The sequence below is a fragment of the Mchenga conophoros genome, linkage group LG15, assembly GCF_057382185.1.
Source record: "Mchenga conophoros isolate Kocher_MC1m ecotype Shallow Benthic linkage group LG15, M_conophoros_male_GT1.1, whole genome shotgun sequence".
NCBI classification, from domain to species: Eukaryota; Metazoa; Chordata; class Actinopteri; order Cichliformes; family Cichlidae; genus Mchenga; species Mchenga conophoros.
Genome location: NC_140540.1, coordinates 21490024 through 21513468, shown reverse-complemented (window position 1 = coordinate 21513468; position 23445 = coordinate 21490024). Strand labels below are relative to the sequence as shown.

General features: G+C 39.9%; 1 protein-coding gene across 1 annotated transcript in view; it reads left to right on the top strand.

Moving 5' to 3' along the window:
- ift172 (intraflagellar transport 172) overlaps nucleotides 1-23445 on the top strand; it is a 54517-nt gene that overhangs the window by 22224 nt on the left and 8848 nt on the right. The window contains exons 23-39 of the mRNA XM_085246133.1: nucleotides 640-718; nucleotides 863-983; nucleotides 1458-1602; nucleotides 5433-5522; nucleotides 5684-5781; nucleotides 5976-6111; nucleotides 7626-7742; nucleotides 8192-8334; nucleotides 8834-8927; nucleotides 9297-9361; nucleotides 10561-10741; nucleotides 12762-12871; nucleotides 16349-16478; nucleotides 20976-21074; nucleotides 21201-21310; nucleotides 21528-21591; nucleotides 22066-22152. Of these exons, the coding sequence (XP_085102259.1) occupies nucleotides 640-718; nucleotides 863-983; nucleotides 1458-1602; nucleotides 5433-5522; nucleotides 5684-5781; nucleotides 5976-6111; nucleotides 7626-7742; nucleotides 8192-8334; nucleotides 8834-8927; nucleotides 9297-9361; nucleotides 10561-10741; nucleotides 12762-12871; nucleotides 16349-16478; nucleotides 20976-21074; nucleotides 21201-21310; nucleotides 21528-21591; nucleotides 22066-22152 (1869 nt within the window). The remainder of the gene's footprint in view (nucleotides 1-639; nucleotides 719-862; nucleotides 984-1457; nucleotides 1603-5432; nucleotides 5523-5683; nucleotides 5782-5975; nucleotides 6112-7625; nucleotides 7743-8191; nucleotides 8335-8833; nucleotides 8928-9296; nucleotides 9362-10560; nucleotides 10742-12761; nucleotides 12872-16348; nucleotides 16479-20975; nucleotides 21075-21200; nucleotides 21311-21527; nucleotides 21592-22065; nucleotides 22153-23445) is intronic.

The window sequence follows — 23445 nt, the reverse complement described above, 5'->3', positions numbered from 1 at the left end:
AAATACAGGGACAAAATGTTCCCACTCAGTCCATTAAAACAAACAAAAAACTGAGGTAACTAATTAAAATGTAGCACGGTGTAATTGGCAGCTTTAGTTCACACAGCCTCAGCCAAATTCACAGTTAGTGGCCAGGAGTATATCGATACCTGTGTTTAAATCCACAATAAGAAAACAAACTTTCTAAAGACATTTAAAAGTGATAGTAGTCACTGTTCCAAGAACATCGGAACATCTTTCTTCTAATTACACCAACAAACATTATTCTCATTTGACATTCCATGTTTTCATTACTAAACTATACTAAAGTAACTTTACAATTCATCTTGTAATGGGCCGTGATATAGCCCCACACAGCTCTCTTTCTTTTAGACAGCTGTCTTCTGATTGGCTGCACACCATTGTTTCAATATGTTACTGGCTATAAGTAGCAAATTCTGTGCCTTCCTGGGTCCTTTCCAGGTGCTCTGGCTTCACAGTCCAGTGACATGAATGTCAGCTTAACTGATAATTGGCTGCTGGAGTTGATGGCCTTGTCCAGATCTCTCGTCGATTGACAGCTGGGATATGCTTCAGCCCCATATGACCCTAAGTTGAAAGACAATTGACAGCAAAATGTATGTCATCTCTTCTGACCAGGCAGGAGATCTGTATGAGAAGATCAGGAACAACCAGAGAGCGCTGGAGTGCTACTGTAAAGGAGGTGCCTTCAGGAAAGGTAAAACAGTTAGATAGCTTAGACTGCATATACCATTTGATAACTTCTACAATGTTTTGTACAATTTTAGATGGTAGGTTTAAGCTAAATCAAGTCAATTGTAACTTTTCTGGTAAGAAAGTTTCTCCTTCCTGTTTCCTGTAGCGGTAGAGCTGGCTCGCATAACCTTCCCCGCTGAGGTGGTGAAACTGGAGGAGTCCTGGGGAGACTACCTCGTCCAGCAGAAACAGATGGACGCTGCCATCAACCACTTCATTGAAGCAGGGTATGTAGAGTAGAGGAGGGATGGATGGAGGGAGAGGACTGGAGAGACAAAGATAAGGACAGATGGAGAGGCAGAAAGATGACACTTGAAAAACAGTCCAACAGTGATGGCCAACAATTCTTTAAAATCATCACCAGGATAATGGAGAGATGAGATTTAAAAAAATCGCTATACCAATGCCCCAAAATCCCAAATAAGACAGGTAGTCAGAGCTCAGAAAGAACTTAGAGACGTGTCTGAAACTGAATTTTGACTTGGCTACAAGTCTCTACAGAAACAAAGACGTTAAAAATACTACTTTTAAATATAGTTAGTAAAGTTTCAGGCACTATTTCAGATAGCTATAAGCTAACTATAAGTTCTCTCTCTGCAGAATAGTTAAAAAATGCAACTAGTATTACCAACACAATCTGCATTTTAATGCTGACTCTTGCTATCTGAACAATTAACGTGTTCATATGGTCTTCCATGCAGCTGTTCTCTTAAAGCGATCGAGGCAGCCATCGCAGCTCGCCAGTGGAAGAAAGCAGTCCACATCCTGGAGTTACAGGAGGATTCGTCATCAGCAAAATACTATGTGAAGATAGCTCAACACTACGCCTCCATGCAGGACTATGAGGTGAGAGACAGGAGGACTGAGGTAGGAGGTAAAGAGGAAAACCTAAATGAAAAACAAAAACAGGTGAAGGTATAGCCACAACATGTTTTCTTTCAGATCAGTGAAAAGGAAGGCATCAAAAAGTACAAGTTTTTGTCTTTATTGTATAATAGATTATATGTTGGACTTTTATTCAATTGTGGGAATGTTTAAGGGTAAGATGAAAATAAGCTACAGATGTAAATATAACTTTTTAAAAATGTCTGATATAAACTATTCTTTTCGTGATATAAATGATGAACTGAGGTTTAAATGTATTTTTTATACATAATATGAGACGGTAGCACTTACATGCTTGTCTGCTTTCACACATCCCATTCCATCCATAGGGTTCAATAAGATGTCAGCCCACCCTTTGCAGCTATAACAACTCCACCTCCTCTGGGAAGACTTTTCATTAAGTTTAGAAGTGTGTTTAAGGGACTTTTTGACCTTTCTTCCATAAATACATTTGTGAGGTCACTTACTGGTGTTTTGGAAAGAAGTCCCGGTTTACAGTCTTGTGTCTAATTCATCCCAAAGGTGTTTCTCTTGGGTTGAGGACAGGAAACCATGCAGGCCAGTCAAGTTCTTCCATGACAAACACGTTCGTCCATATCTTTAGGTACCTTGATTTGTGCAGTGGTGCACAGTCATGTTGAAACAGGAAGTGAGCATCCCCAAACTGTTTACCAAAATCTGGGAGCATGAAATTTTCCAAATATCTTGGTATGCTGAAACATTGAGTTCCATTCACTGGAACTAAAAGACAGTTCAGCAAAACTCGCCCATTTGATTTTCCAAAAATCTCACATTCTCCGCAATGATAGCTGAACACATAGTTCATATTTCCTCCTCACAGCTCTCCATTAAGCTCCAGCTCTGAAACCCCGGCATCTCCTCCAGAGCACCTCTAGGATAACAGCAGAACTGCCAGGAAAAGTTGGCTAAAACGTGAAACATGTTCACCTTTCACTTTACAACCAAATATCAACATTGTTCAGACGTCCGGAAAAGTCATCTTTTCAATGTCATTTCAACAAGGTTTTGCTCAGGGGATAGCACTGGCAAGGTGTTTTAACTGAAAAAGATAAATCTGCTCTACACAGCAGTAGACAGATGGCAAAGTAAGAAACTGGTGAACAGTGGAACAAAAAGAAAGCAAAACACGACTACAGATCGTTTCAAATGCGTGTAAATGAGAAACTGCATTTTTAAATATTTGTGCTGGTTACATACTTTGAACTGAGTCAGTGTTACACTTTCACTTGTGTTATATATGTACCTCATAAAAATACTGTACAGGCTTGGCTAAATGAAGGAGGCTGTGACATTTTGCCACTGGCAGTTAATTTCCACTCATCTCATGTGGACACGTACACACACCCACACACATGCACGGTGGCCAGTTTTCACTTTACTGCAGTCTCTGTGGACACTGTAACCCATGTTTGCTCCAGGGTGCTTTGGCAATAAGGACAAGTTTGGTAGTTGTAACAATACTTTTAAAAGTTGCCCCAATACCACAAAAAACACGACTGTTGAAAAGAAAACGATAACGAGAGCAATCTGGTACGAATACAAAGAAAAGGAAGCGAGATGATGGTGGCGAAGCGCAGTGTGCTGTGCTTATTCTGATGAGCTCAGCTGAGCCAAACGGCCTCCACAGACTGCCAGGCTCTGAAAATAGCAGCCTATTTCAGTCAGATTGCTCCATGGGCATATTCACAGAAAGTAATTAAGATAACAAGCTCTTTGCTCTCCAAGTTGGGGGGTAGTTGTTGCAGGAAAGTGAATTTCAGTGCAAGCTATAAACAATGAAGCGCACGCACCTGCTGTAGCTATAGAGAAAGTATCCTGGAAAAACAGTGACTAAACACTTTTTAATCAGAATGGCAAACAACCAGCTCATCTGTTTGTTGTACTGAAGCGACTTTTATTACAGACTGATTCTATGAGTATCTGGCTTTATGTAGCAAAAGTCTGTTCACTGTAAAGTAGCGGGATTTTTTTTCATTATATTATACTTTTTAAAATGCGATAAAATTTTAATTGCTTCATTCACTCTCTTAGTCTCTACTGTGTGTTAAGAGTCAGATCACTGGTCACAACATAAACTGGCAACCAGCAGCAGAGTTTACAACAACAACAACAAAAAAAACAGTGTTATTCAGTAGGTCTGATATTACACTGTTGTAATTACATGTTTCATGTAATGGCACAGTCCTACACGAGCCTTTCTAGATCAGTATTTGTTTACAACCAAACTCACGAGTTGCAACATTGAAAAAGTCTACCACCAGAATAAGTATAATTAGAATTTGGTTTCACAAATTGCATATCCTTAGCTAGTGCAGATAAAAAAGCAGCCTTTGGAGTGTGGTGAACTCTGTGCAAGTCTCTGCATATATCACTTCTATTCTCACCTCCTCAGGTATGAACAACGAGAGTAAGGCCTCTGCAATCTGAATTAAAATTAAGTTGAGTTTTTTCATAGTTTGATGTATTCATTCAAAGTTTCCAGTCTTGTCTTTATTTAACAGGGGCAGTGCACATTAATGGACAGCAGTGTAAGAAAATATGAGATGTAAACACGGCAGATTTTATCTATACTCCTAATTCACATCCTCAGTCCCTAGGCAGATCACATAAAACTATATAATAAACAAAAACATGCAGAGATGCAACAAAACAAATAAATACAAACATGTCATATACCATCTGTCCCAGTCTGGTTCCGACTTGGTGGTCTTATTGCAGAGAACCTAAACAAAGTGCGCTGCTAAGTTTTAGTTCATTTAGATGAGAGTTTCACATATTTTGGCTACATGCTTTCTCTGTTACTAGTGTTCCCCCGACATTTTTTTAAATGCAATTCAATTTTATTTATATAGCACCAAATCACAACAACAGTTGCCTCAAGGTGCTTTATACTGTAAGGTAAAGACCCCAGAATAATACAGAGAAAACCACAACAATCATATGACTCCCTATGAGCAAGCTCATCTGCCGCTTTGGAGGTGAGGGGAGATAGACGGGACAAAGACACACTGTGGAAGAGAGCCGGTGATTAATAATAACTAATAATTAAATACAGAGAGGAATATAAACATTTGTAGTAACTGCTGCCTGATCCACTCTGTGTGTAGGGGGAGGGGACTCACACACACAGGTTTCTTTGTGATTGACATTAATGCACTCCAAAGCCTCTTATCCCGAAAATAAGCCAACATCAGTAAGCTCCATACCCTAATCTTAAAGGTGCATCCACTCTGGAAGTGATCTACTCTGCGCCCATTGCTTTTTCTCCGACAGGCTCTGGATGGCTAGTTAACACTCTAATATAATCACCTAAAACCAAGTTTTATCCTCAAACAGGTCTTTGAAGAGGTTTGGAGAATAAAAAAAGAGCCAGCCAAAAAGTTCTAACTTAGAAAATATAATTACTGTGTTTCGCTAAACCTCAAACAGTTTCTTATCAAGATAGCTGGGCAAGATTTTATTATTGCCTTTGTGACAGATGACTTTAATATATCACTCATGTTGTTTAGCTGAACCCACAATCTGCTTGTTTTGCACTGGCAGGCATGCCCACACACATATATTCAATGAGAGTATCCTTAAAGCTGTCCCATTTTGAAAATGGTAACTTTGTGATTAGGTTAGGGGGGGAATATGCAGATTTCAGCTGCAAAAATAATCTGGATTAAACTCTCAGAATGGGCTCTGTATAAGTAATGTAATATATAATTTTTTTTAATGTGACATTCTGTATTTTCTGTGTGTTTTGTTATTTTTTTATTGACCTGTAGATGGCAGAACATCTGTTTGTGAAAGGAGGTCACATTAAAGATGCTGTAGAGATGTACACCGCAGCAGGGCATTGGGAGGAGGCTCACAAGGTCAGCACGGACACATTACAGCATAGTTTTAAATATTCTGTGTTTTCCAGAGTCCTTTTAAAGAAAATCTCCCTGGAATAGATATTTAAGAATCTAATGTGGGATTAATTAAGAAATGTAATATTTAAGGTCGTGTTTTTAATATTCTTTTTCTTATAAAGCTGGCAGTGAAGTGTATGACGGAGGAGGAGGTTATGGCTCTGTACATCAGCAGAGCTCAGGAGCTGGAGAGAGATGGGAAGTTCAAGGAGGCCGAGAGGTAAATACAAATCTCCATATTTACACGAATTTGTCACGTCATTGTCTGCTGGAGTCGAGCTGGTGGGAGACAAACTACCATGACACCATTTGAGTTAATCTCTGACCTTGAAAACAGCAGGAGAAAAAGTCTGGGCGTAGTATTTTAGACCTGAAGTGTTTTAAAAAGCCCTCTTTCCCCTTTTACACATGCAGGCTGTTTGCTACAGTGAAGCAGCCTGACCTTGCCATCACCATGTACAAGAAGAACCGGATGTTTGACGATGTCATTCGTTTGGTAGCCAAACATCACCCTGACCTGCTGACTGAGACCCATGTCCACCTAGCCAAGGTACACACCACACTGCAGTGACAATCTAACGACAGTGTTTTTACTCCTAGAGTTAAGCCCTACAGATTTAACATGTTACAATCAAATAAATCTAACTGTGACCCGAACCGAGCCTGAGTTCGGGTGATGGGCATGCTAACTGTGTAAAACAACTCTCTTCACACATATTTGCAAATTGCCTCATGCATCTATAGATTTGCAAATGGATGCATGTTAAAACCTTTGTTTTGTACCAGACTGTAAACATGCTTATTTCCTCTTTAAGCTTTTCGAGCCAGCTTCAAGTGGCTGCTAGAGGAACTACAATGTTGGTATTCTTCTATATGAGCATCCACCTTTGTCACCATATGAATAAATGACAGAAATAAGGAATAGTTTAATAAGATAACATAAAATAATGTTGAACAGACTGAATAATATGAGCACACTAAATAGAAATGAATCAAATAAAAGTAGTAAATAAAGTAAACAAAAATCTTTGTTTATGTAATAAAACAGTCAAATAAAATAAAATAATGCAACAGAATAACTAAATACAGTCACATAAACACTGTCTATAAACCTTGCTTATTTAAAATACTGGGTGAAGTGGTAGCTTTACTTCTAGCTGCTCTCAGTTACTCCAACAGTTAGAGCACAGAAACTAAAAGCTGCCTTTTTTCTGCTTATTGTACTGGTTCATACACTGAAAGTACCAGAGCACTAATGCAGGACTTTAAGACAGGTATAATTTGTTCTCTCTTTCCGTGCTATGAAAGATAAATAGGATTAAACTGCAGTGACAGTGTTTATACTGTAAAGCAAAGTTTTTTTTGTGGCAGTTCATCTGCTTATTTTTCTTGTTTAATTACTTGGAGATGAGGAACATAACTCCAAGAATGTGAGCAACAAAAACAATGTCTTCAGATCCTTCCTGCTCATCTGAAACCAGTTTAAAAGTGAGAGAAGGGTTGCGTTTTGGTTCATGTCATTACTTCACAGCTCAGCATTTACGCAGGCACGACTGGTTGGGGCTTCTCATCAGAAGAGCTCTCACGGGCTCAGAAACTGCTGCAGTTCTAGAGCCGTGTGAGGTTTTTATTGGGAGGTCTGTGTCTGAGACCACTCTCTGTTTCTAATGTTTGTAGCTGTCCAGCTGTCTTGGGAGAAATGCCTTGCAGCAGTTTAAACTCAAACAATAATTTATTCAACATTTTCCTGAATTGTGAAGTTCAACAGATCACTGTACAGACAAATTTTAAAGTCTTTTAATCATGTCCCGACATAATCGCTTTCAAACTGAGTCTCTGAGCTCTAGATTTCTTTTTCATTACTGAATCTGTTCCTTTTTGGGACCAATTTTCTAACTTTTTTTTTCACAGTGTCGCAAACTTTGGGGCATTAATTCTTCCTCTACATTCTATTCTAGCTCTAATTCAACGACCCTTAATGGGCTGTGTGGTTTGGTTGAGCCTGCCGGTATGTGATACATAAGTTATGGTAAGTGACGGTGATGATAAATGTGCTGTTTGCAGGAGCTGGAGGCTGAATCGAGGTTCTCGGAGGCGGAATACCACTTCATGGAGGCTGAAGAGTGGAAGGCTGCGGTCCACATGTACAGTGTCAATGATATGTGGGAGGATGCGTACAGGGTACAAACGCCACATTTGTTTTGTTTTGTTCACTTGTGTTTAATCTCATTACATTTATAAGATATGGCAGAGAGCAGTAAAGTCTAGAACCTCGTCCCACGCAGCAAATGTTTACACCTCACACTCTGCTTATATCAGCTGTTATCTGTTGTTGTAATTGTTTTAGGTTAAAGCATATACTGTAGATTGCATATATTATAATGTTTATTCCTGATGCTAAATGCAGAATAGGACGGCTTGACTTGTTGTTACTGGGTTTCATGTCCACAGCATTGTTACAGGTGTGTGGCTCTCTGTTTATTGCTGTAGTTTCGTTGGGAATGCACCACAGCTTTATAGCTTCTTTCAAATGTTTCTCCCCGGGATTATGTGTTGTAAGGGGGTTAGGGAGCCACAGGAGTGAAGGCCTGGTGTAATGATTTTTTTTAATGTGTTTGTGTGTTCGTCAGGTGGCAAAAAGCCACGGAGGTGCTGATGCGCAGAAGCAGGTGGCCTACCTGTGGGCCCGGAGTCTGGGAGGAGAGGCAGCTGTTAAGCTGCTAAACAAGTTTGGCCTGCTGGAGTACGCCATCAAGTCTGCTTCAAATAAATCGTGAGCATTATCACAACACAAAGACCCAAATAATTATCTAAGTTCAATTTACTCACATACTGAGTTTCATTTTATTTGCTTAAAATATGATAAACCTTTTGCAGAGCTTTAAAACAAGTTTGACACTCATTCAGAATCTTTTATCTGTTGTACTGTCTGAAAGGAAATCCTAACGGTAAAACGTGATCAATTGTTTCCTTCCTAAAAAGGAAATGAGCAAGGTCACTTAGTAACCATCTTATAAAGTTATTTGTGCTTTTAATTCCCAGACCGTGTATAAATTAATGGGGAGAAAGCTATATATTTGACTTTTGTGGTCACAGGGACAAAACGTGCATGTATCCTCAGTCAAATCCACATTTCTAATTACTTACTATGATATCAATTAGAGGTTTACACATGCATACACACTTATCTCATAGATTTCTACTAAAAATCCTTTGAGTGCCAGATCTCTTATATGTGACATAAACAGAGACTGTCCTCATGTTCTCTCCAGCTCATTTGACTTTGCCTTTGACTTGGCCCGCCTTGCATGTAAGGAGAAGATTCCTGAGATCCACCTCAAGCATGCACTGTACCTGGAAGATGAGGTAAATCCATCACAGTTTTACCACACAGTCAGTTTTCTGCTCTTTCTATACACTTTCAAAAAAGTTGCTACAACTACCCACATGAAGACTTTTCAGTTTTCCTCCTACAAAACTGCTTCATGCCAAATTTATTCTCTGTCTTCTTTATTCAACCAGACCAAGCACATCAATATGTGATTTTTTTTTCTTTTTATTGCCCAGCATAGTCAGCTCATATGAGAATAACAATAAACCTGCTGCTGCTGTTTCTGTGAACTAACTCACTGAGTTATTGTTCGTAATTTCTGTTACTGAGAATCTTGAACTCACTGCATGCTGCACACATTAAGTCGTGTTAATCCTGAATTTTTTCATGGTTTCATCTTACAGGGGAAGTTCACTGAAGCCGAGGCAGAGTTCATCAAAGCAGGAAAACCCAAAGAAGCTGTGTTGATGTGAGTACTGGAGGTGATGATGTTGTGCTCACACTTTGAGCCCATCATTACTGCCAGCTGATCAGCATCAGTGAGGAGCAGATTTATATCAGTTTCAGGCTCAGTTTGAAGCTTAATGTTTAAGGACAATTTTGGTTAATATAATTATTGGAATACTTCAATTTTTAAACTTTCTCATGTCATTAAAAAAAGTCCAAATGTGATTAGTTTCACTAATCACATATCTCTTTTAAGGGGTTCTTTCTTCCATAATTGAACTAAACAACCAAGCCTCATCAAAATCATTTGATAAGTTGGTAATACTTTAAATTACGCTACATATATTAACCATTAATTAGCTCTTAATTAAATGTCTGATAAGGGTATAATAGGACCATGCAGCCCAAGTCATTAGTAAGTGGTTTGCAATGACTAATAAAGAGTAAACAGGCTACTAATAAGCATGTTTATAGCAAGATAATTAAAGCCTAATCTAAAGTGTTAGCAGAAAGTTAACTGAGGAAACAGCCTGCATAGCAATCAGCAGTAGAAATACTAAGTATGTATAGCTTTCTAAAAATAGACATAGTGAAGTTACACCACAGCCAGCCACACAGCACTGCGCAGCAATGATTCTTGTACGCACATGCTTAAGTCATTTTAGGTAATATTCAAATTGGGGAGTGTGTGAGTATTCATGAATGATGGAGAGTAACCCATGATCAGTGACAACCCCAATGCTAACACTAATGTTAACACTAACCCTGGGCAAAGAAAATATCGTCTTTGTTTTTAATTTCTCTTTCAAGGATAGCAGGCATGGAAGAAGGAGAATAGTGATTCTAACAGACACATCAAAAATAATGAACTTTTTTCATTTTTTCCCCCAAGATATAGGATTGAGGTAGGGTTATGACTTCGTCGTCAGAGAGGTAAAAGCAGTTTTAACGGTTCACAAAAGTATGTAGAGATTTGAGGTTTAAGTTTGAGAAGTGCCATTACTTCCCTAAGCCACTGAAAGCAGATATGTCTTGAAATTAATGTCCAGCCCCCCAGATAGCCACAGCTTTAAGTAAGTAAATTTCTATGAACCTGAAGTTATTCAAAGTCCCCTTTCTGGTACTTGATGAAAAACATTTAAAAAATCGTTTCCGTTAATCTTAAAACAGATTATTTTTGGATTTTATTTCCTGTGTGTATTTGTGTGTGAACTGTTCCAGGTATGTCCACAACCAGGACTGGGCCAATGCACAGCAGGTGGCTGAGGGCCACGATCCAGAGAGCCTGTCTGAGGTTCTGGTTGGCCAAGCCAAGTTCTGCTTTAAAGAGAATGATTTCAAGAAGGCTGAGGCCTTCCTGCTCCAAGCACAGAGACCTGAACTAGCTGTTAAATACTACAAGGTAACTCCACCTCAAATTTATTTATAAAGCACATTTAAAAAAAAAAACACTACCCAAAGTTCTGTGCAAAAGATAGAGTGGATAAAAAGACAAGGGAATAGAAATAAATAAAGAAATAAGAAAAAAATAGATATTAGTGGGTGATAAACAGAATCATGGCCGAAAACAGCACAGGAAATACAAAGACCAATGACACACTCAAATGTCAGTGAGTAAAAAGTCTAGTTTTAAAGGATCAAATGGAGGGAGCAGATTTGAATGTGAGGGAAAAGTTGTTCCACAGTTTGCTGGCAAACACACAGAAGGCCCAGTCTCCTCTGAGGTTAAATCTAGCGCTAGGGACAGTCAGAAGCATTCCAATCACCTGACTGGAGGGACATGGGAGATTAATAGGGGTGTAAGAGATCATAGATGTATTAAGGAGACAAACCATGAATGGCTTGTATACAAACAGGAGTATCTTGAAACTGATTCCGACCCTCACTGGCATCCAGTGGAGAGATGCTAAAACATGTGTAATATGACCTCTCTTTTAGGCTACGTTCACACTGCAGGCGAAAGCGCATCAAATCCGATTTTTTTGACCCTATGCGACCCATATCCGATCATGCTATGACAGTGTGAACGGCGCAAATCCGATATTTTCAAATCCCATCTGGGTCACTTTCGTATGTGGTATTGAATCCGATACATATCCGATGTTTTAGAAAGCGACTGCTGTTTGAACGGTCATGTCGCATTAAATCCGTCTTTTACGTCACCGACACAAGACTGAAGCCAATTATCAGCGCCAGAGAAGACATCGCGAACGCTTCCTGGCCATCCAGTGTAGATGTCAGTGAAACTGTTGGGAAGACAACGTAAACATTTTATTTGTACTGTATAATCTGCAGATTCTGACAGAAATCTGCAGCTATCCTTTGAAGCACCGCTCCTCTCTTAAACAGCAATAAGGATCATTATTAGGTTATTTACATTATTATGTAAATAACAAAATAACTTAAAGCAAAAATTGGGAAACGTGAAGTCCGAAGTCTTTATATTAAGGGCCATCAGTCAAACAATACTGTTGCTCTGGGTCTAAACAGAGCGCGTTGTGTGTGACATCTTCTTTTGCGCATGCGGGCCGCTTTGAGCGTTCACACTAGAGCGCGTTTGCTGACGCATTTTATTTGTAGTGTGAACGAGCAGACAAAAAAATCGGATTTGATCAAAAAATCGGAATTGAGCATTAAGACCTGCAGTGTGAACGTAGCCTAAGATACCTGTGGACAGCCTACCAGCACCAGACAACAGAAAATGCGAGCATGAACACAATTTTGCAATCTCTCACAGAAAGGAAAACCTAACTTTTGAAATGGAACAGAAATGAAAAAAGCTGTTTTAACCACTGAGTTAATTTGCTTGTTAAACCTAAAGCCAGAGTCATATATCACACTAAGAGTTTTGGCCTAAGGGTTTACATAAGTGGACAGATTTCCAAGTTGATCAGAAAAACTTACAAAGGAATTGGCAGAGCCAAAACAGAAAATTTCTGTTTTGTCCTCATTCAGCTGAAGGAAGTTTTGTGCCATCCAGTTCTTAATGTCCACAAGGCATTTGATGATGCTATTCAGCCTGGACTTGTTGGCATTGAGGGGGAGATATAATTCCATGTTGTCAGCTTAGGAGCAAAAAATTATATTATGTTTACTGATTATTTGACCCCAAGTAAGCATGTGTAGAGAGAATGGGACGGGACCTAAAATGGAGCCCTGAGGTACCCCACAGGAAATTGTTACTGTTGAAGAAGAATAGTTTCCAGTAATGTAGGAGAAGATCTATTTTTTTAGGTATAAGGTGAACCAGTGTAGTCAATCTGCCGCTGATACAGAAAAAAGACAAGAAAGTATTTGTAGAATTTTTTTGCAATTTAGTGAAAAATGTCTAAAGTTGCAGGATTCCTTTTTCATTTTTTGGATGTTGACAATCTGCCTGATAGTCAGTTATTTAATTGATTTCGTGTCTGTTTTAAATTCAGGATGCAGACATGTGGAGTGATGCCATACGTATCTGTAAAGAGTATATCCCCAATAAACTCTCCATGCTCCAAGAGGAGTATGAGAGGGAGGCCTCCAAGAAAGGACTCAGGTGAGATTAAGCCCATAAAATAAGTAACCACTGACCTTCATTTCTTGTGGTGTTCAAATATTTTAGGTCTAACATGGCAGAGTAAAAGATGAAGCACAGTCCTACTAAAGAAAACCCAAATCCGTCACTGTAGCTATATCTAGTTACAACATTTGAAGTCAAAAGCCTTTCAACTTGACTCGTGATTATTTGTGGGACATTTTTTAACATATTTTGAACATTACCAGAAATGCATCTATGCACAACGAATCAGTTTGATGCTTTTTTCCTCATTTTTTTAAAAAACACCTCACGTGTACTCCCAAATTTCAACTCCCGATGAGGAACAGCTCATTAGACAGCAAACCAGCAGAATGCAGCTCATACCCTCCTCCCATCGTTTCTCCCGCTTTAATGACTTGTGGGAGGAAACATCAAAAGTTACCAATGGAAACGGATGAAAAAGAGGGTTTGAAGAGAGAAAACAATGAATTATTCTTGCAGACTTTACAGCTCAGGCTTCAGATAAGTGCAAAGCTTCTCATCTCCCACTGCATCCATCTGCAAAGCTGTGATGGAACTGCAGCTTGTAGAGGATGAACACAGTTCTAATCTCTAATTTCTAATGAAATGGAAGCTAATGACAAAGACCGATTATTAACAGGACAAGTAAATATATTAAGTGATTGAGATGAAAAGGCTGTGGATAATACGAAAATGTAGAGTACATTCCAGACAGAGAAAAACATGGATTCACTGAAGACTAACAGGGCAGAGGAGGGCAAAGGAACTAATACTGCACGATAGAGAGGGAAGAAAAGAAAATTAAAGAAAAAAAAACTAAACTTAATACTACAGAAAACTCATTACAGGAATGATAAAGAAATCCAAACAGGAACCAGACTCGGTCGTTTATCAAGCACTGAAACTTGCAATATACTGTAAAAAAAACAAAAACAACTAAAGATAAACCAAAACTCTGATATATTAACCCAAAAATCCAAAATTCTAAAACAACACAAAATGAACATTTATGTGTATAATTTATGCTCCATGAAGTTGAGGAATAAGGCACACACACATATAGAATGGGATATTGCTTTCCAGCATGTCCTGACTGAAGAAACCTCTATTCACGCCTTTAAGGCTGATTATTTGTGATGATATGTGTATGGCCCCGCCTGCACATATACCCCCTTCTCTCAGCCTCTTCTCTCAGTTCGATAGCCACTCTTCATCGAGCCAAGCTGCGCAGAGACAACCTTGTGTTGTAACTCGTTCCTCTCCTTCAGAGAACAAAAGTTATACACATAACTGTTCGTTCCCTTTCAGTCGATTCACATGGTACAACACATATAGTATGGGACATATATACACGCCCTGCAGAGTATCCATCAAACTGGAGTTGGACCACCACCACCTTAGTGTGTGGTAGACCCAGCTGAAAGGACAGTATGAGCCACCGAAGGGGCTGTAATGTACAAACGAGTGAACCGGAAAAAAAAAAAGTGTGCGGTGATGCCCAACTAGCTGCACAGACAAAGCATGAAGGTCACCCACTTACTTTGCAGAAGCCAAAGTGAAAAACAATGCAGTTTTATATGAAATACATTTTATATCCACAGACTCAAGGGAGGCACAAATGGCCTCAAGCACCAAACACAAGTCCCATGAAAAGACACTGGACCGCCAGTATCTAGCATCTCCTGCAGGAATGTCAAAACATCCACAATAGAGCACTGGACTGGGGGAATGTGCCCGTCCTGGCACCATTGCTCAAAGGCTTGCCATTTGTACTCATAAAAGCCTCTACAGGACCACGCATGGGGGCAGACCCTTAGCTATCAAATTTGATCTCTCAGTAGGTAACCATAAAGGCACCATAGATCCGGGCAGATGAATCACTTCTCCTCTTGCCTGAGAGAGGAGGTCCCCACAGAGAAGAAGCTGCCAAGGACTTGCTGCTAGTAGACTGATTATCTCTGCATTCCACGACCTTGTTGGCCACCAGGGGGGCAACAAAAATCAGTGAGATGTGCTGCCGATGCACTCTATCAAGAACTGGAGATATCACTTCAACTGGGAAAATGCATAGAGGAGCACGTCTGGCCATTGGTGTGCTAGTGCATCTATGCCCACGGGTGAATCACTGTCGATTATGGAGAAGAACATGAGGTAGTGAGTGTTCACCCTGGAGGCAAAAAGATCTACTTGCCTCGCCAAATAGATCCCGTATCTGGGCCAATATCAAAGGGGTGCAACCTCCATTCCCTCACTGGAATGGAGAGAAGGTCTGGAGAGAAGGTCTGGCCCCAGGTTGAGATGGCCTGGAACATGGGTTGCTCTTAGAGACAGACATCGAACACTGCACCATAATAGCAGAGAGCGAGACCACTTTAACAGGGGAAGGGAGCGTTTCCCTCCTTGCCTGTTTATGTAAGAGACCACTGTTGAATTGTCCATCCTGACTAGGAAATGTTGGCCCCTCAGAACTGGACAAAAATGCCTGAGCTAAGAACACAGCTAGCAGCCTTACATCATTGTGAAGCTCTGTGTCCAGACCCCTCTCTCTGATGCGCCATCGGACAGAACTCCCCACCCTCTTAGGGAAGCATCTGTGGACACCACCTTGTAAAACGGCACTCTCCCAATCCAAGATCCCTGGTGCAACAGCCCAGGCTCCCACCGGTAGCTAGCATGCAAGATGCGGTTACTGTTAACCTCCTCTGGAATTTTCTCCGCAAAGTCACCCATCGTTCCAGGGTGTGAAGAAGCACACAGACTTCAGGTCAGTCAGCGTTCTCCTAACTTGGACAATTCCCAGGCAAATGGGGCACGCGTCATTGCTGGTCACTATCATGCAAAGAGAAACTGCACCACTGAAGACAGTGGCAAACAGAAAATTTCAGTTTTGTTCTCTTTGGTTTGATATCCATACCAAAACGCAAAGCAAAGTGCTGCACAGGAAGATTTGAAATTAGCACTTCGTGGGCAGCCTACACACCAGCTGTGGAGTGAAGGCTAACACCAACAAGGCAGTTGGGTTAACTTATGCCAGCAGACAATGGAGCTAACTAGCAGTAGCTAGCTAGCCCAACCCAGTAGATATGCTCTTAGCGAGGTGAAGAGCGTTAGAACTGAGGGCTGATTGTGATGGCAGGGGGTATATGTGTAGACAGGGCCCTATACATGTTGTCTGAGGCCATCCGCCTTAAAGGTGTGAATAGAGATTTCTTCAGCCAGGACAAACAGGGGCGGGATATCCCATACTTTATGTGTTGTACGGAGTAAATCGACTGTAAGGGAACCCTAGCATTGACACAATTAACTGTCAATTTACCATTTAGTAATGGTGGTTATTATTATTATAGCATTAACTATTTTATGCCATGATTGTTATGAACTGGTAAAATAACATAGAAAATAAATAAAGCTATTGTGAAATGTTTAATATTTTTTTAATTAAAAAAAAAAGAGTTTATTGCCTGTTGGTTTCAGGGGTGTGGAGGGCTTCTTGGAGCAGGCGAGAGAGTGGGAGCAGTCGGGTGAATATTCCCGGGCCGTGGAGTATTACTTGAAGGTTAAGGATGACTCAAACACAGCGCTGATGGAAAAGTGTTGGATGAAGGTAAAAAGGAAAAACAACTGCATAGAACTGTTAATTCACATGATCATTAGTTCTTTTTAACAATATGAAATTAATAGAATTAAAAACATATATATACATTGTGAGGAGACCCTGGGGGCAGATTCAGTACAAGCTGGAAACACTATCTCACGGCTAGCCTGGGAACGCCTTAGTGTTCCCCTGGAGAAGCTAGAGAAGGTGGCTAGAGAGAGGGAGGTCTGGGCTTCTCTACTTACGCTGCTGCCCCCGCGACCTGTCGCCAGATAAGCGGAAGAAAATCGATGGATGGATGGATGGATGTATTGTGCAATTTATTTCGGTTTTATCGGGGGGGGGGGAATCCCACTGCTGATGTAGAAGTCTCGAAAACTCACAAAAAAAACTACACAAATATGATAGACTAGACATAAGGGGTTAAGATAGTGAGTGGGAGGTTTAACCTTCTAGTACAACAGTCATCACAAGCTTTTGCAGTTAAATATTATTCACAAAATTTATTTTTACACCACAAACACTCAAAAAGGTCGAAACCATCTAAAGGATAAATGAATTATTTTCAGATCTTTGTCCTAGATGCATACAGAAACCTTATTCATATTTTGAAATGCCATAAATGAAAACATTACTGCAGCTCAGAATGTGAGAATCCCCTTTTCAGATAGATTAACAGTATTAACTCGATTTGTCAACCTGCCGAAAATATCTACTTACATTGTGTCAAATCTTAAAAGGCGGTCTGAATTAAAATAAATCACAATCTGTAGTAAGTTGACAGTTTGGCTTCAAGGCTGCGGCCGAGGGTTGAGGTCTCTGCAAAGGTCTGTCCACTCTTCATAGTTTTCTCTGTCTTCCTTTGAGCCGCTTTCCCTGGAGTGTTCGTTTTATCTTTGGCATCGCTGTACTGTTTGAACTTTCATGACATAAAACTACAGACAGTGATTTATAACCATTTCAAACAGTGTTTATTTCCCTAAAGAAGGAAATTATTCAGTAACTTATTCTCTGGTTCTGCAAAAATAATCCAGAAATAAAAGAAAACTTCCCACCATGACCTTTAATGGCCGTACTGTAGATCTTATATTTAGACAGCATCAGTAATTACTTTTCACTTTTACTTTAAGCTCTGTAGTGGGTGAAGGACAGAATAGATGTTTAATTGTAGTCAAGAGTACCACTAAAGGTGGAGGAGGGCGAAAGGTCACCATGTCACCAACATCAATAGGTGATTTCTGCTGTGAGTATGAAGATACGCAGCACATACTGCATGTTATTGATTAAAGTGCAGAGGTCAGATTATTTGAAATGGGAATGGTCAATCTCCGTGATTGTAAAGAAGCGGTCTTGAAGAGATCACAGAGATCAATAGGTAGTTTTTTTCCCCAAGTGAGTTTCATTAGGTCAGAAAATGCTGCATCTGCATTACAGATGAGTCAGGCGATACACTGATTTAAGTTTTGAATTTTTGATTCCTTCCTGTAGTGCGCTTCATAATGACCTTTATTCCAATTATCTGTTTTTTTAAGACACATTATATTTAATAGGTGAAAGTGAGTGCTATCAAACATGCCAAATGACTCACAGAAGTAGCTGATTCTAGTCTATTTAAATGTAGAAGTGCTAAATCAGAGATTACACAGATGTGGTTTAAAAGGGACACGTTTCCTGCTTTATGGTGTTTTGTTTCTTTTTAAATTAGATTACTGTGGACTCTCTGTTTAAACCTGTGAAAATGAAATGTGGACATTTATTTTGTGCTATTTATATAATATATTTATAAATTAACTAGTTAACTATGAATGAAAATAGATAGAAATACAAGGTACAGCCGTATTGGAAATATTGCATTAGAAGAATTAAAGACTTTTTCTTCAAGACACAAACAGCAAAGTCAGTTCATGTATCACCAACTATCCCCACAATCAGAATCAAATGGATTATATAATGATTACGGTGACATTATATTGCTTTTTGAGATAGTAAGTAAGTAAGTAAAATTTATTTATATAGCACTTTTTAAGACGAAAACGCTGTTACAAAGTGCTTCACATGAAGACATGTCAAACAAACAATATAGCAACATAGAGGAAATATAAAAGCATATCAAACAAGCAATAGTACAATATAAATATAAAATAAAACAACATATTACGCATTAACATTACCCAAATGCCTGTCTAAACAGATGAGTTTTAAGCTGTCTGTGAAGGTTCTCAGTCATCCAGGTCATCGTAGTCAAAGGAGCTTGGAAAGAAAAGCGTCTGGACTTCTTTAAGTTGCTTGAAGACGTTTCACCTCTCATCCAAGAAGCTTCTTCAGTTCTAAGGTCAAATGGTGGAGAGTCCCAGATATAAACCTAGTGGGAGTAACCCCCCACAGAAGGACAAAAGGACCCCTGATGATCCTCTAATCGCCTGAGCCAAGGTGTGAAACTGGGCGTGGGTCCCAATCAACCAGAGTTTCGGGTGCGTTCATTGTGAAACCTGGCCCCACCTTATCATGCGAATTCCTGAGATCAGATGGCCCAGGATGTGAGTGGGCGTTAAGGCGTCTGGGAAGGGATCTCAAAACTGGATTATAGATGGCAGAGAGTTGGTGTCGTAAACCACCGCCTCTGTTCAAAGATGGTCGCTCACAGTGGACATAGATGGCTTCTTTCACTCCTCTTTCAAACCATCTGTCCTCTCTGTCCAAAATGTGAACATTGGCATCCTCGAAAGAGTGTCCTTTATCCTTAAGATGCAGATGGACTGCTGAGTCTTGTCCTGTGGAGGTGGCTCTTCTGTGTTGTGCCATGCGCTTGTGAAGTGGCACCTCGGTTGTGGAGACAATAGTCCTGAGTTTGGCAATATTTCTTAAGTGAAAAAAGCAGGAGCGGGTCACGGATTTAATATGAGATGACAGATCATGACAATTTTATATTATCATCATTGCAAAGATCTCTGTTAATAGCTTTTTAATGTCATCAGCTTAACAGTTGAAGAAGTTGAACTCTTTCTCCCTCGAAGTATGACATCATCAGTGTCAGTACTGGTAGGGCAAAACAGCAGTGGTAATAAGAGGCAGTTTTTAAATATATGCCATTTCTTACACTGCGGTGGCTCAGAAACTGGTGGAATAACATCAATTTGGGGGCGGCCGTGGTTAAGGGGGTTGGGAAACTCATCTTGTAACTGGAAGGTTGCCGGTTCGATCCCCAGCTCTGTCTGTCTTGGCCGTTGTGTCCTTGGGCAAGACACTTCACCTACCACCTACTGGTGATGGCCAGAGGGGCCGATGGCGCGATATGGCAGCCTCGCCTCTGTCAGTCTGCCCCAGGGCAGCTGTGACTACAACTGTAGCTAGCCTCCACCAGTGTGTGAATGTGAGAGTGAATGAATAGTGGAATTGTAAAGCGCTTTGAGGGTCTTGAAAAGCGCTATATAAATGCAATTCATTATTATTAATAGCCCCACCTACTTTCTTAACTTTGTCCTGAAAAGGTTATGAAAGAACTGCTACTTTGTTAAAATTTGGTTTTATAATATTTTTGCTGTATAGAATATCAAAAATGCCAAAGACACATATTGTAAGGAGAGAAAAAATTTTGTACATTATATGTCTCGGTGTACACACATACTAAACGTATGTGTGACTGAGAATAAAATGCAAAAAATTAGAATAAAATACACTTGAAGTAGGAAAAATAAGACACAATAAATATTTTTTATCGAAAAAGTTGGGAAAATATTGTGCTACGGCACCCACAACATTTAAAAAAATGTAGTTCATTAAAATCAATATCACAGAACAGATTCAAAACAACAGAAAACTATAGTAGTTAAATAGGAAATAGCTTAAGTCCATAATGAATATTGTGGAAGTGGTAAAGCTTTTCTGTGTCTATCCTCATGGCAGTGGAGCAGAAACAGACGTTCAGCTGCATGTCCAGTCAGTGGTTCGATCCCGGGCTTCTCCAATCTGCATGATGACATGTGTAAATGTGTTCATGACCAGGATGTGTGTATATGTGTGAGTGGGAGTCGGGTGCCTTGAGTGCTCAGTAAGTGCAGAAAAGTGCTATATAAATACCACTAATACCGAGTCCATATGAAGAAGATAAAATAAATCAGTACTGGCTTTATCTTCATATGGTACCCACTCTTTCTGTCTTCCTATCCAGAATAAACTCTCTTGTCCCAAGCTACATTTTCTCAAACCAGAAAACAGAAAGGTTGCTGAAAAGGAAATGCAGAATCTATCAAAAGGGTTTCATGGATTTGTTGCCCATTATTACCAAAAACACGTTGCCTACCTCGATTCTATTTCATGAAATAATTGCAAAAATAAACCCTAAAAGGAAAAAAAAAAGAAAACGTCTTGAGCAGACTTGAATAACAAAATAATGACAAAGCTAAATGTTATATTTCTATATATGGTTTGAATTGATTTTTCCTTTTTGTGTCTTTTTGGGTGTCCTGTACTGTTTGGCGTGTGCACTCGCTGTGTGCATATGTCCAGGCGGCAGAGCTGTCCATCAAGTTCCTGACAGCAGATGTAGCAGTGGAGGTGATCCAGGTGGTCGGACCACGACTCGCACAGCTGAGGAAGTTCAACGCCGTGAGTGAAAACACACGTAGATTCAGTTAATAAAACAATACACACACACACACACAATCCAAATATATATGCTCTTATAATAAGGTTGCCTCTTTCCTGTGTCCTGTTTGTATTTGATTGTTGAAGGCTGCTGAGCTCTACTTAAACATGGACCTCATCAAAGAGGCAATCGATGTCTTTATTGAGGGTGAGGAGTGGAACAAAGCCAAGAGAGTCGCCAAGGAGCTGGAGCCGAGGTTTGAGAGCACACAAACACACACAAACACTCAAGTGTATCATAGTTATTACGGGCAGAACAGCAACAAAGACAAGGGCCGACACTGAATTAAAACTCAGAATAGAAGAAGTGAACAGAAAGGCTAAGACATGCTGGTTATTTTTTCAATGTCATATCAGTTTTATTAAGCATGCGTGCCTCTCTGCCCTGTTTCTTATGAATCTGATATTTGACAGGTATGAGGACTACGTGGACCAGAAGTACAAGGAGCACCTTAAAAACCAGGGCAGAGTGGAGTCTGTAAGTACAAGTATACACTCTATGACACCCTGAACCAAACAAATAAAAAAAAAAGAAAAGCTGACATGTTATCAAGCTAATATTGACCCAATTATGACAAAATTCAGCTTCCAAAATCACTCCAAGCAGTTTGGTCCAGAAAAATAACTTTTTGTAACGTTTATATAAAGCAAAAAGAGATAAATATCTCTCATTTGATCCATTTCTGTAGTAAACAGCAGCATGTTCCTCCCAGAATAAGAATTTGTTAAGTTTCACTGAGATGATTTTACAGTGATTGCTGTATTTCCTGCACCATTTCACTGCTCTGTGGAGCCCTACATGTCCTCCGAGTTGTTTACTTTGCCAGTGCCATTTGATAAATATGAGCAGAGAAAGACAGAAAATGTAATGGTCTAATTTCAAGTTTCATGCTGTGTTTCTTAGAGCTGAAAAAACTGTTTGTTTTTATTTTTGATGACTGTGTTCGTTCAGCTGGTGGGAGTGGATGTCATGGCAGCCCTGGACATCTACGCAGAAAGAGGCCAGTGGGAGAAGTGCCTGGAGACAGCATCCAAACAGGTATGTCTTGTTTGATGTCATTAAGAGTTCATATTATATTGTCACCTCTTTTGTTTTTCGGGTTGTTAAGCAAACAGCTTTTGCTCAAATCAGGGTTTTAAAGTTCTAAAACAAGTGAACTCTAAAGCAGGGCACAGGGGAAAGAGTCATTCATCGTTACTTCAAACAACCAGGAATTTTGTGCGAATTTGTTGGGAAGTAGGGATGGAGCGATGATGCTGGGAAATCTACAGGGAATCCGGTGATTCTGATAAGGTATTACACATATAGGCAGCGGGCTAAAATCCCAGGCAATTTTAGAGCAAAAGCAGATAACCAGGTGAGGTCAAGGTGTTAGAGTTTTAGACAAAGCAGTGAGCAATTGATAAACTAGAGGTTAAATGATGCCAGTACTACACTAGGGGATGAAACAATCACTGAGCAGAGTTCAGGTCTGGAGCTTTATGATGCAGGTAGGTGATAATGATGAGCAGGTGCCCCAGCTGTAAAAGCATGGACAAAAACAACATGTACAGTCAGACCGGTGACCGGTGGTTGTAACTTTTCTTAGAGTGGGAGAGGGTCAAGGATGAGCCGGACTGAAGGTATAGGAATATATGATCTGATGTGAAGTGTTCTTTGTTTGAGAGTGTTTGAGAAGGTATAAAAGAGTTCAAGGGGGCGTCCTTCCACAGAAAACTGTTTTGGTGTTTGACTTGAATGTTTTCTCCACTGCAGTGTTTTTTGTTCTTTTTCCTTAATAAACCTCACTTCAAAGAAACGCTCACCTGGTGGTTGCAATTTTATTTAAGATTTTCCACAACAGAAACAAAGAGGACTAACCATGTCCTAGCTGCAGCTAAGGGTAATTTGTTGTTACCTCCAGTAAAAATGTGCTGCAAGGCTCCAGGAAAGCACTTCCAATCCTTCTTAGAGCCGAATCCAAAGTGTCCATGTCTGGAAATGAGATGATCCACTTTGGAGCTTTCTGAAATTGTATTACAAGTTAATTTGAGACATTAATCGAACACTTTTCGGCACTGAGGGGGTGGTTCTTGTTTTGGGTGGGGGTTCTGTCCTATCCGAAGTCCCCCCTGATTCAACCTTGGTGATATCAGACAGAAAAGCAACTTTGCAGCAGCTAAGTAGTTTATGTTGATTTATGTTTCCCTCCAGTGGGCCTTAATGTGCAGTTTTTTTTATGAACTAGCTAAACTCATCCCCGCACTGTGGCAATATTCAGACAAATAAGGCCTGCATGGGCATTTCTGTCACACAAGATGAAGCATATTCGGGCGCTCATGGACAATTATT